Raw genomic sequence first — 13,765 nt, forward strand, 5'->3', positions numbered from 1 at the left:
AGGGAAATGCAAAGAGCTGAGCAAACCTCTTGCATTAACATAAGCCAAGTAAAATACAGTTTGGGTTAGAATACTTTAAAATTAGATTAGGCTGGAAACTTCCGAAAACCTAAGTAACTTCTGCTAGCCCTTGTACTGTAATGAAGGGCTTGAGTCTGCATAGACAGATACTGCTGATGTGCCAAGACATTTCCTTGGCCAAGAGCACGCATCTCTGAGGACACGACTGTGGTACCTGAAGCTTTTTCTATCATCTTGTTTTGTACTTTCCTGTAACCAACTTTGTTGTAACAGACACCAGGAGCTAGCAGCTATTTTGCCCCATCACATTTTTGCTTCATCAAACCTTAATTCTGATCCTGGATTCTCACTACACATTTTGCTATAACCCCTTCCCTGGTAGGCACTTCTGGACTGCACATGGGGCCTAGCTCTGAAGGACAGAAGGTATGTGACCACTTGTGGCCCCAACCTACACCCCAACCCAGCATCACCCCACTGAGCCTCCCCACCCCTCTGGAGACACCTCCCACACCCCACAGTGCCCCAGCACCCAACACCTCCGCCCCCGAAGCCTTCAGCTACACTCCCTCAGCCAACACACCCCCAAAACGGCACCGCCTCTCTCAGCCCTCGCCCACTGCCGCCACGTGCCACTGCCCACCAGGGCACACGGGCCCCACGGCACCGCTCCGGGACAGAGGTGAGAGCGGTGCAGCCTGAGCGGGCCCGGGACTGGGGGTATGCAGGCTCTTGTGGGAAGAACGGGAGGTGCTGCGAAGTGGTGGTACCGCCCTGCCCGGGCTCCAGGAGGCCTCGAGGGAAATGGCACAAAAACCTGACGGCTGCAGAGCAAAGGCTGTCACCCGCTGCCTGGCCTAGGGTTGGGACCAGCACACAGAGCTGCTGCTCGGCAGAAATGTTCGCTTTTTTTCTGTGTGAAATTACACCCCTAAAAACGGATCTTCAGTATTTATGGTCATTTTGGTGAATTGGGAGAAATGCATGTATATTACATAGGCATGCATTCGGATGAAAAGTGATCTGCAACCTCTTGGTGACTTAATTACCAGTAAAATAAGCCCTGGATTTTTTGGTGTACGTAGCAAACAGGAACTTGCAGAGCTCCCTCTGTTAATCTTCCTCCCACGGACATCAGTAAATGACCCACAGGAGCTGACGAGGCATCAAATAAAGCCAGAACTTAGATTCTCTTTTCATGTTTGCGTTTTGTGACCTCTGAATGATGCCTCAATTTAATTGTTTTTCAAATTTCTTATTTCCCATCCAACAACAGTTTTGAGTTCTGAAATAGGTCTTGTAAACTGTTCAACAACAGAATTTTTGTTAACCCCACAGATCAAAGTCTATAATGAACTTCTGCCAAAGAGGCAGCTGTTTTAAAAATTAGCTTTGATTGCTTTGTATTTGCTGTTTTAGTGCTACTTTATTACCTAGCGGTACGATAATAAAATACAACTTCCCCTTCAAAGCAAAGTCTTGCCTAGGAAATAATTTCCAGGGAAATTAGCACAACCTTCTAATGACGTGAAATAGCACAAAAAGCTGAAGAGAACACACTGCGTGCTAGCGCTTTCTTAAACAGCAGTAACTTTATTGCCCACAGATAATGCAAACATTTTCCACACTTGCTGCAATTCAGCAAGTTACCTACTTAACAAGGTTCACAAAAAACTATTTATTTCAGAAGTACCCTAGTGTTCTTTGAGCATATTCTCATTTAAGGTGTTTATTATTGCTCACATCTACAGTCTGGTTGTGATTGGCCACTCAGTCATGAGATATGCAGAATTAAAGATGCTACAGGTCTTTCAGGAATTCCTTTTTAATTAGAAAATATACCTGCTTGTAGGATAGAAAACATTCCAAAATAACAACATTTGAATTTCTGAGTCCAGACTTTAGGCACAACACATCAGGATTAACTTTAAAGCAGAATGGAACATTAATAGAAAAAAAAAATGGTACGTTGATTTTAAGAAATAACAGCACAGATTAACTGTTCACACTAAGGATGCTGTAGTGTCTTCTAAAAAGACCCCAAAATAAATAGGAAAAATATCGTTGGCAAAAAATTGAACACATCCTTATGAGGTCAACACAATTACTCTGAGCAGTGCATTACTGACTGTAGTTCCCTTAATCTGTTAGGGCACCTCCCCCAAAATGGGGAGCTCCTCATTTCTCTCCAAGAGCAATCATTGTTTCTGCTAGAACCAGATCCGTACATATCACCAATTTTTGAAGGAAAAGCAGGAAATGGGTGTAGCCAGGGCTTGAATTTGCCTCTGCAAAGCTTTTCCTCGCTGACAGTGTAAGAGCAAGGGACAGACCTGGCTGGTACCTTTTGACAATGAACGCTCCCGCTTTACCTCTCGATAGAAGGCGGCTGCACAAGTGTTAAATTGCAGTTCGGTGCAATTTCCCCCCTCATATCCTGTCTAAAAAAGGAATTTGAATTTAAAGGCAACAGTAAAGCACATACATGCATAAAGAGAAAGTTTTGCTGTGTTTAAGTCAGAACACCAAGAAAATCAGAGAGGCAACTAATTGCTGGGATATGCGAATGAAGGTTGAAACCCCTGCACTGTGACTGGGGCACAACGGTGTTGGCGTTCATGTGGAAAGTAACACTGTGGTGCATGAAAAAGTAATTAAGAAATGATTTCGTGGGTATTCCCAACAGAGACATTTAGCAGCACAGAGGGACCTTCCTTCCCTCACACGCTACAAAATCCTGCTCCACACTAATATAACACTGCGTAATCTCAATTCCACTCATTAGTGCCAAAGTGATGCATATCTCTTACAAATGGCCAAATCCACAAGCAAAACATTTAAACCAGAAATTGTTTAGGTCTACATTTATTGCAGATATTAAAAGATTAACAATGCTAACATCTTTACTTACACTAGAAAGAAATGTCAGTTATCCAATAACATGAGCATCTAATTGTTACTAGCGTAGCACTACTGCCCATTTGCACGGAACAGAAACTAGCAAATTGCTCTACGAGATTTAATGGCAAAACCCAACCAAAAGACAGCAGACACACCACTGAAGTTAGTTAAAATGTTCACTGAAGCTTGCAGTCTTCATGGAAGAGAGCCTGGAACTAAAATAACAGAAAAGAAGCTAGTAAGCTTTAAACAAGGCAATGCATCGGCATAACAAACGTTTCACATGTACAGGTATTTAAAATTCTCAAATCAGAGCTGCCTGCAAAAGCAGGTCAAAATCAAAGGCAATTCCTTTTGCAAAAGGAGCGTACGGTCATCTCTTGGTAAAACAAGATAAAAGTGGCAAAGGGTGACCCACTTGAGAGCAACACTGGAATCTCAGCACCGGTACTGCTCAGGTGTCTTGTCCAAAATTAAAGTTTGGCACAAGAAAGAGACCATAACACAGTTATAAGGGCAGCCGATTATGATTTCCCTATTGTTCACCTTTATTCTCAAGACAGCGTTAGAGTCTACATTGAACTGTGCTCAGAAAGGACAGTACCATTTTCCAATCTGGATACCAAATTCTGCCAGACTGGGTAAGTTGGTGTTTAGCCCAACAAATTGGGGTAAAATTTGAGCAGCGCAGAACGCTGGTCTGGGTCTGAGAGAGGGGATTTCAACCTAGCATGAAACCGCACTTCATGGTAACGTATACTCGAGAATTCTTCCAAAATGTAAACGTGAACGAAGAGGGGAACTGGAAGTTTGCAGGGAGATTAAAATTGCAAGCAGCAACATGGGCACAGCTTCATCACTGACACGAAAAGAAAAGCTAAAACCTTTTTGAGGAGCTCTGAGAAATAAATCGGAGGCCAACAATACTGGTTGCAGAGTGTTATTCTAAACCAGCCTGTGACTGAGAGATCTCCTTTCCAAAACACTCCAGTTTCACACTGGGGAACTGCAAATTAGGCACAGGAAAGACAGAGGGGCAGTGAAGAGTGCACCCAAATAGGAACTTGAGCATACACTGCCAAATACCCCAACTGAGGAACTTTCAAGCAGCCTGTTGTCCAAACCATTCAAGGATTTTAAACATCTCCAAGTAAAGCCTATGAGAAATGTCTGGGCTATCAACTGTCCTTCGTGGAGTATGCCAACCAAATTTATTTCTATAAATAGAGTTCAACTTCTTGCAATGTAAAGGTGAAGACACATGATGCTCTTGGAAAAACAGAAATATTTTCTATTCCTGCCATGGTGGTTTTATTTTAGTGATTATGTGCTTCATGATTTTGTTTCTCATGGTTTCAAAGACTCATACAGTAAGGGAAAAAAAACCAAACCAATAACTTGCATTCCTAAATTAAAACTGGCTGTTACAGGCAAGAAAAAGAATGAAAATGAAGACACTCCCTTCCAACCAGCAGGGTTTTTAATGGAGAAAGAGCATAATTTTGTTCGTTAAACAGCAGGCACAGGCAACCTGATAACTGAAGCACACATTTGCTTGCGTATTTGCCAGTGAGGCGCTTGAGATGCTGCCATGTCACTGTGGGGTGCTGTTAGTGGCGCACCACAAGCTCTTTGCTCTACCAGAAGCACGATGCAGGATGAGGACATCAGCAAGACAGCACTGACTCCTTGGAAGCAAAACATGCGTCAGCTCAAGACAACTCCTTAGAACTTCAGGGAAACAGGTTTGGGTGCTACAGCGTTCAAGTGAAGACTTCTGACTATTTGAGAAAGGTAATGATGGAGAATGAGCACACTAAAAAGTGTGATACTAAATTCAGCCACGTCAGTAATCCAGGCACTGATCCCCTATTGGAGTGCAAGTCAGGAAAAGATGAACAATCAGACCTGGAACGTTTCGTTGTGGTAATACTGCTAAATCTGTCAAGTCTTCAGCACTGCTTCACCAAGCAGTTGGGCAATGCTTTTTGTTGAAGCCCAGCGGATTAATCCAGTCTTCTCTTTCATTAAGTTCTGGAATAGTCCCTTAAAAGTACAAGCTTTTTGTCTTATTTCTTGGGATTTTTCCATAAAATAACTTCTGCAAAGCAAATTTTACTAGAAACAGAAATTACTCTCTAATCTGATGGTCTTTTAAGGCAGATGATGAACTTCCAGATGACTTCTGAGTGTCTGCCTTCGAAAGATTTTCTTCAGTATTTTCTACAGACACATGAACTGCACCCACTCATGGCTTAAACCTCTTTGAGAAGGAAAGAAATTACTCAAGAATTTTTTGCAGAAGAGCTGCAAATCTGTGTGAAAACAAAAAGTACACTTCAAATATGTACTACTTGTTCACTGCAGTGAAAAACCTTAGCAGCCGAGGTTTTCAAGGAAGAGTTTAGTGTTCTGAGACTCAGATGAACTCAGTTATTCATCCTATACTTCAGGTCTAGAATCCTGTACAAAACAAGCACGCAGGTAGAGACTCTTCTTGAAATTGGTGGATGGAGAAAAGGAAACTGCTTTATGCAGACTCTAGAAGTAAACCAGATTAGATCAGCCCATCAATAAAATGTAGTAAAATCAAATCTGAACTGCCTTGCAAAACCAGAACCAAACAAGGCTAGTTTTGTATTTCATGTTGCTTATTCTGCCTTTTTTGGTAAGCCATCTGATCAACAAAACAGGCAAGCTTGGCCAGAGAGAGAGGTAAACAGGCACTTCTGAGAACAAAATCAGTAGTTTCTTCCTCAGAAGATGACATTCAAGTCATCAGTTTGCACAATTAAATACAAGACTAATTTCATCTTGGAAAATGTTTTAACACATGAGTATTCATGTCCACTACTATAGAACAAAGGGTCCTTCATACTGGCATACTTTGCTGGAGATCTTTCACACAGCAGCCTTTGCATATCCGTACACTCTCTAGCGAGCGAGTCCTTATGTCAAACCTAGAAAGTAAGATTTGGGGTAATTCAGCAGTTCAAAGCAGTTCACCATAGGTCTGGATTTTCACGAAATGCTAAGAAGCCAGATATACTCATGGAAACAGTAATATTTTCTCGGTAGAGTTAAAAAACCCTGGTATTTCAACGTTTGCAGGAATTCATAAACCAGACGTGTCCATTGCACATACCTATTTACTTGCTCTTTTCTGCCTGTACATTTGTATCATTCTTTGACGGAAAACATCAAATGCATCTTCTTTATTTTCTTCCCCTGCAACACCCAAGCCCTCCCCTGCAGAGGTAGCACCCCTAGGGAGTAAAATGAATAGTTAGAACACTCTGTTCCTGTTACGTTTGACAACGTGCAGAAGAGATCGAAACAACAGCTGTCAACACAGACACAATTCAAGTGGAAAGCAATTCTGCTTCATTTGGGGGAGAAGGGGAGCAGAGGTTTGGTATCTGACATCCCAGAGCAATTCTCAATTCCCACCTCCCATTACGCATGCAAACACCCCCAAAAGAAAATGCTCCTATGGTATAAGGGGAGCAGTGAAGATACAGCCATCTAACAGATCAAATTATTAAATGAACTTTTGTATTAACCACTTTTTATTCATAGTGAATAGGATCCTCCGTCAAAAGATATTAAAAAATCAGACAATTTTTGCCATTTCAAAAATGACAGAAGACTTTGAGGAATGAGTAAGAAACACCACATAACTCTGGATAAAAGATGAAATTTTTAACAAGGGAACATAATGCTGCTTGCTTACAATTTCCAGCACCCAAAGCAAGCTGAAGTCTTGCAGGACACACACTATAGACCAAACCTGGAGTTCCTGCCCTTCCAAGAAAAATGAGCCATTAATTCGTATCTCTTCACCCAAACATGCCAACAGAAGTAGACAAGCCTCAACAATACCAGAACAGCTTTCTGCCCTGGAAGTAGATGGAGAGGAAGACCCACAAGAATGCAGAAATAAAAATAATTTAAAACCATCTCTTTCTTCAGGCTACGTGCAAGGAACGTAGATGGTACAAAGCTAAGATTAATGAAACTTTGCCACAGGAATGATCCTCTGTGCCAGTTTTATCCTCCAAGTCAGCTACATTAGAGTTCTCTATTATAAAGATTTCATTATGTGAAGTAAGAAAATTTAGATTGCTCCGTGTACTGAAATTGGGATTTCTGTGCTATCAGAGTAAAATCTGAGGACCTTAAGTAGAATAAAGAAAAATGACCCTTATCCAGTTTCTGTAATAACAGGTCCACTTAAGCCAAGTACATTGTTGTGCAACTCTAAAAGAATATTCACAGACTCCAGAAAGCAAATTCAACTTTACCATCCACAGCAGAAACCCCGGGCTTTGTTTTTCCTTCGGAATGGCACAGAGTCTGACTTGATCAGTTCGATCAAGCTAAGTTACACTTTAAATTACAGTTAGAAGTGAAGTCACCTAAAAGACCTCCCAAAATTCTGCTTTTTTTCACTTTTTATAGTATGATCTATTTGAAGCAGACTCTTCATTTGCCATTTCCATTACACAACAGCTGCTTCATAATTCCAAAAAGGAAGTTTTAGAATGTGAACTGTCAGACCAGACACAACTAAAGAGTTCATGATTAACTGCGCAGCGAAACTTGTGCCAGGAGCTAGAGAAACAAAACAAAAATACTCATGTATTTGCTCCCATCAAGTTTTGAAGTTAAGACTCAAGGTTCTAACACTGGTGAATGTAAGAGAGCTGCAGACTGCTCTCTCATTGCCCGTTTGCTGCTGAAGAAGGAAATACAGAAAATGCAGTGGTAGCCACTGGACCATGGGGAGCAGTAAGGAATAAAGCAGTATCTTGCCAGCTCAAATGACCAGTGCTGTCCAGGCATGAAGAGAAAACAGAAATCCCTGGTGAAAGAAGATTGTTAAATCACAGACTAAATGTGTGAGCAGAAAGCTTGTCATATGGGTTCAGAGAGAAACAAACAGGTTTTGCCTCCTTATTCAGTCAGGGAGTTGAAGGAGATATTATCCATTCTCCGTGCTGGCAGCAGTGGACACTGGACACAGCAACTTTAAAAGACAAGTGAAGATTCAAAAGCAAAAGTGTATTTTAAAGGAAAAAGCACACTTACCTTCTGGCAGATGCACTTACCTCTTTCAGTATGCAGTGGAATGAATCACACAATTAGAGTGAAAATAAATGTGTTGCCTAAACATGTAAGTACTGTGTATGATAGTCCTAAAGTCTATTTATATACTGTGTACCTGGCATGGTAGCAAGGAGATTCCCAGGATAATACTAGGTGTTAAAAAAACCTAAATACACTAAACAACAAGAAAAATCCAATTGCCTGATGAACAGGGGCACCCATATATCTTTACAAAGTGTCTGCACGTTGTAGCGTTCAGGTTGCAGCCTTTAGTGACGTCAATTTGGGTGGCAAAAAACAGCCACCTTTGCCCAGCCTGGCCAGAAAAATGCATGGAGTCTCCACACTCAACTTTGCTGAGGGCAGAGGCCAGCACTGGAAAGGAAACGAAACACTGAACCGGCCACATCTAGGTGGGTTAGATAAATACAGTTACTATTTGAATCCCAGCCATTTCCAGAGCTGTCACATTGCTGCAGCGTGTTCCCGTTACATACACTTTTACAGGCTCTCTGATTCCTTTTCCTCGTGTACCGAGGCCATGTCCTTCTTGCCAGCCCATCTTCTGGAGCATCTGGAAACCCACATTCCTGTCCGTCAGTTTCTTGTGTGAAAATTCCAAATCTTTTGGTTTCTATGAGAGGAAAAAACAGAAAAACAAAGTCATTTTGTTATACAGGGAGATCATGTATTAAAAACCTCTCAATCTCCCCCTCCCATAAATTAAGTGTTTGAATTTCTGGATACAGAGAAATATCTTCTACACAGCACTTCACTACCTACACAGAAAAAGTCTACCAAAGAGTAAATATCTGCCTTGCCAGTTTAAATATATATATTTTTAAACTGTTTAATTACATTATTAAAATAGCAAAGAATACCCCTTTGCATTTTAAAAGATAGTTATGTTTTTTCACTAACAAATATTGATCTGCTGACTGAATCCCTATGGTAAATACAGAAGCAGTCGAATCACATTTCACCAATTTTTGGAAAATTACAACATATTTTCCAGATAGCAACGCACTTATTTTTTAATTTATTATTTTTTATCAGAAAACAAGATTAATACACAAATGTTCAGTAGTGCTCAAATCACAAAATGTTTCATTTTCACACAGGTAGTTAAAAGATAGCAGGAGACATGGCTCTCCTCAGATTTAGTGCAGTCTTTTTCAGCTTCTTGGGTTTTAATTCGATTTTACGACAAGGACACATTTTCTGATGCTGTCAGAATGCAATGGCAAGCCAGAAGAGTTCTTTACCTTCTTCTTCTTCGTAACTGGGCAACCACGAGGCCTATCATAAGCAATTCTGACAGGTTCATGCACTGCAAATCAAAACAATGACAAAATTCAGCTGTAAAGAAAACCAATTTTAATACAGAACCCTCAAGAGAGATCAGAATTTTTTTTAAAAGAGGGTTTTTTTTCTCCTCTACCACAAAGAATTAATTAAAACATGCATGTATTTTGCTTTGGACATATCATGATGATGGATGATAATCCTAGAAGGACTTCAGATCTTCATTTCCTGAGCTTCTTTAATACACTGATAGAAAACTCAGACTAGACTTAACTGAGGTTATTGTACATCATTTTCATATCACAAACTACAACCTTCACCAATAAAAATCATGATGCAAAGACAAGACATTTGTTAAAGTAACTGCAGAGCACATATAAACAGTTTTAAGCTACTTATCTCTCAATTCTTAGAATATCAGGACCCACGCCTGCTGTGGCCATATAGACAAAACCTGACAGGCCAACCTAAAGTCTAAATATATTTAGTCAAATGCTCAAAATGTGGTCAGTGCCATACTTAAGTCTGTTAAACCTTCCATACACTGATAAAATAAACCCCACAAAAAGTACTACTGTGAGTCTTTTAAGCAGCAGAGAGGATAACATTCATATATACTTAAGAGAATATTTGAGGAATGGTGTTTGACACAAACTTCGCTGTTGCATCATCATATGAAAACTGTTACGCCATTCAGATTCCCCTTTTCCCACTTGATTGAACCTTTAAAGCAAACATTGCATTAATTTTTGTATTAAAGAAGTGTAATTCTTTTAGCCATTAACAATCAGTAACAAAGTACAGAAAAATCAGGAATTCTGTACTGATACCTACAAAATGTCTTTTAAACACTCACCTTTTGGTTCTTCTATGAGGCAAATCCTTTTAGACGCAGGAATCATACCAACTTTCAGAGACTTGCTGCTGATTCGTTTGCGAGGAAATAGGGTACCAGGAGCAGGAGTGGATGCCTGTGTCGACAGATTTGGTATAGCACCATCAGATGATGTGGCTAGCTGCATTTCACCTGCTGACATTTCCTCTCCTGTTCTGGAAATCATCTCTTCAGTCAGGTTTTCCACACTTCTACCTGCTGAGATGTCATCCTCTTCTCCCTCCTCTGCTTGCTCCATTTCCATCTCTTCCAAAGGTTGGGAGATATCCTCCTCAAACTCAGCTTCCTCCTCATTATCTTCCTCCTCTTCTTCCTCCTCCTCCTCCTCCTCTTCTGAAATATCCAAGTTTCTCGTTTCAGGTTTAGCACTCTCCCCAGCATCAGTTGCTTCTGACACAGCACTGAAGTTGATAGATGGGCATAACTCATAGACTTTCATTCGGTAAAATTTGAAAGCAGAACTGTTACGATCCTGTAGAAACCTGAGCAAAAATTACAATGAAAATAATATCAGAGATTTTCTTTAGCAAGACATTAGAAATAAATCTCTTATCAATTTTTGGAATGTGTATTTCCAGGTGTGTTTTTGTAGAACTGCAGGATACCCCAAAAACATGTACCAAGAACAGCAATCATCCTCCTCAGTTCTTACAGGCTTTTATCAGCACTTTTCAACCTGTACTGTAAAGAATTTGGTAGGATTATCTTCATTATACAGATGGAGAAACTAAGACAAGGTGCTACTGCTGGATGCCCCAGAAGGCAAACAGCAGACCCCAGAGGAGAATTCAGGTCTTCCAAATTTCAGTCATGCGGTCTATGTGGAAATAGGTGTATTGATTCTGAGAGGCAGAGGAGGTAACAGGGCTCTGTTTTTGTTGGCACAGTACGACTAAAAGAGAAAAAATCCGTGCTAATTTACACTAGAGTATTTAGGCCATTGTAATCAAAGCCTCACTTGAACACAACAACAAAAAAGCCCAAGAAGTTGCAAGCTGATTACTTAGGATACAAAATAAAAAAATATCAGTGCGTGGATGCATTTGGGAGAAGAGTTTTTCTTTTTAGATACTTCAGATATTCACCATTAATAGAGGTGCTGAGCAGGACAACAGGGAGCATTACTCAAAATCCTCTGTTCCTAAACACATTGGATAAAAGCGTACAACTCAACAAGCAGTAAAAGGAATTATCTCCTTAGTAATTGTTTAGATGCATTTTGATTTTTCTTATCGGCCCGTTGACACAGATAAACGTGTAGGTTACTCACCAGAGGTCTGGGTTATCTGCACTGTTGTCTATGCTGAACTGCTCAATTTCTGGTCCTACCTGAGCAACGAACTTGGCAAGCTTCTCAGCAGTCTCCATTGTTTTAGCATCCACTGCAAGAAACAGAATGCTGGTGATCTATAGCTTCATACAAAATCTGCATCACTGGAAGGTCAATACAGTTGAGAACTACCTACTTCAGCAAAATAAATTATTTTTAGAATTTCCAGTAGAACATTCTGGGCAGTTCTTTTCTCATATAATTTACAATTTAAGATTTAATCTTGAATCTTCACTCACCATCAGTAAACGGAGAGGGCAATGGTGGGAAAAGTTCAGGTGGTGCTAATAAATTCTCAGAATCTGCCCTTTCCTCTGCTGTCAGAGAGGCCTCTGAACTGGCGGCACATTGAAAGGACAAGGTTGTATCGAGGGAAGGATTCTTCTCAGACGAGCTGGTTTCGGACACAGAAGGCATTGACTGGGCCGAACCTTGAAGATGCTTCTCTTGGTGCTTCAGCACCGTTCCAGCTGAAAGCACGGTCTGTGTCCCTGCGGTTGCTCTCCTCACCTTCCTTCCTCGAATACCATGTGGTGTGATAATTCCAAGCCTTTTTCTTTTAAACAGCCTTCTCTTAATACTCGCCACTTTCCTGGCATACAACATGGCCCTGACTGATTCTGTTGCAGATTCTTCCAGGGTTCTGCCATCGCCACTCGCTTCCTTTCCAGATGATGTCCGCCTTTGCATCTCCGATAACTTCAGTCTGTAATACTTGTATTCTAGGCTATCTTCATCAGACAAGAACCTAAATAAAATCATATAAATACAATGAAAGCCTGTGCTAAAGCACAATTAAAATCAACTTCTCAGACCAGAAATTCAGTAGCAATTGATGCTTTTTTCCAGGTGTATACACAAGTTGCTACATTAACCTGCATAGGTTTTTCTCAGAATAACAGCCAACTCCACTTGTAAAGCAGTACATAAAGTATGACAAGCAAATAAATGATGGAGAGTTTCTACGTAAATCATCTGGCTAGTAATTAATCAGCTATGCTGCAATTCACACATGAAGAGATACTGTCATATTAGAAGACCATTACACTTGGAAGTGTCTCAGCTTTCCTTTTCCAGCATTATTCATACAACACCAGCTCCGTAAGTCTGTTACCTTATATATAAACTACATCTGCTTATTATTTCCACCTTGTACATGTAAATTGCTTTTAACACTTTGTATTCGGACTGACATACAGTCATTACTGACAGATCAAAAGGAACATGATCTACTGGAGAAAGCAGAAGCAAGAGGACAATTTGCAGGAATATCAGGAAGTACAATTAGTGGAGGAAACATTTTCAGAAAGTCTGATTAAATATACAATAGGCTTTGATCTTACACCCATTGAATGAAATACTGAATTTAATTGAATATATTTCAAGTATCTTCAGCAGAGAGTGGTATTACGATATACTGTTCAAACACACCTACCAGTATTCAGGACAGTTCTTTTGAGCATTTCTCTCTTTGGCAGACAAGGTTCCTGAAACAATGCTATTCACGAGCTGTTCAATTGTCTCTACGACTTTCGGATCAGCTCGCTGTGGGGCTGTAGGAAAAAATAAAATGCAGTCGTTGTATTATTCTCATCAACAGGATATCAATATGTTGTATCAATATATCTTTGTTATTCTTTAACACACTGACATTTGGATGTTTTCAAAATATTAATACAAAAAGGGCTGCACTTAATACTAGAATAAATTAAAGAAACCTCACAAACTTTTTGACCGTCTTCTCAACCAAACTTAGGTTCTAGAACAGTTTATTATGATAAGCACCACGGTTTAACAAACTTATCCTTTGCCATACTGGGCAAGTTAAGCCATACTTTAAAAGGCAATTATTTATTTCACCAGAAGGGTTTTGTACAAAATAAGTGTATTTGAACAGCACTCTGAAGGGGTGAGATCCAAATTATGAGCCATTCAGTGTCAGTGCTGCAAGACCTCCCTGCAAAACTATCTGAAATTCAATTGGGAAAAAAAAGACAAGTATAGTAAAGAGTAAGAATGCTTCAGAGAGGATGAACTGGAGACAGTATTCCTATGGTCGTTAGTATATAAACAACTCCAGAGAAATATGCCTGCGTCTGATAAAAGCAGTAGCTGTAACATCTCCAGCTTTGCTTATATGCAAATACTTGCTCTGCGATGTAGCCAGTTCCAGTCCTGGGCTCCCTACCTGGAAGCTGTGGAGC

General features: G+C 40.3%; 1 protein-coding gene across 1 annotated transcript; it reads right to left on the reverse strand.

Moving 5' to 3' along the window:
* Positions 1-6,067: 6,067 nt before the first annotated feature.
* Positions 6,068-13,114, reverse strand: LOC104543896 (SURP and G-patch domain-containing protein 2-like; the record flags this gene model as incomplete). The annotated part of the gene is made up of 7 exons (XM_010188614.1): positions 6,068-6,188; positions 8,529-8,665; positions 9,297-9,361; positions 10,193-10,713; positions 11,502-11,613; positions 11,801-12,309; positions 12,997-13,114. Coding segments are annotated over 7 exons (1,583 nt in total), but the record flags the coding sequence as incomplete, so codon positions are not given.
* Positions 13,115-13,765: the final 651 nt, after the last annotated feature.

The sequence above is a fragment of the Mesitornis unicolor genome, unplaced genomic scaffold (assembly GCF_000695765.1).
Source record: "Mesitornis unicolor isolate BGI_N332 unplaced genomic scaffold, ASM69576v1 scaffold1377, whole genome shotgun sequence".
NCBI lineage: Eukaryota > Metazoa > Chordata > Aves > Mesitornithiformes > Mesitornithidae > Mesitornis > Mesitornis unicolor.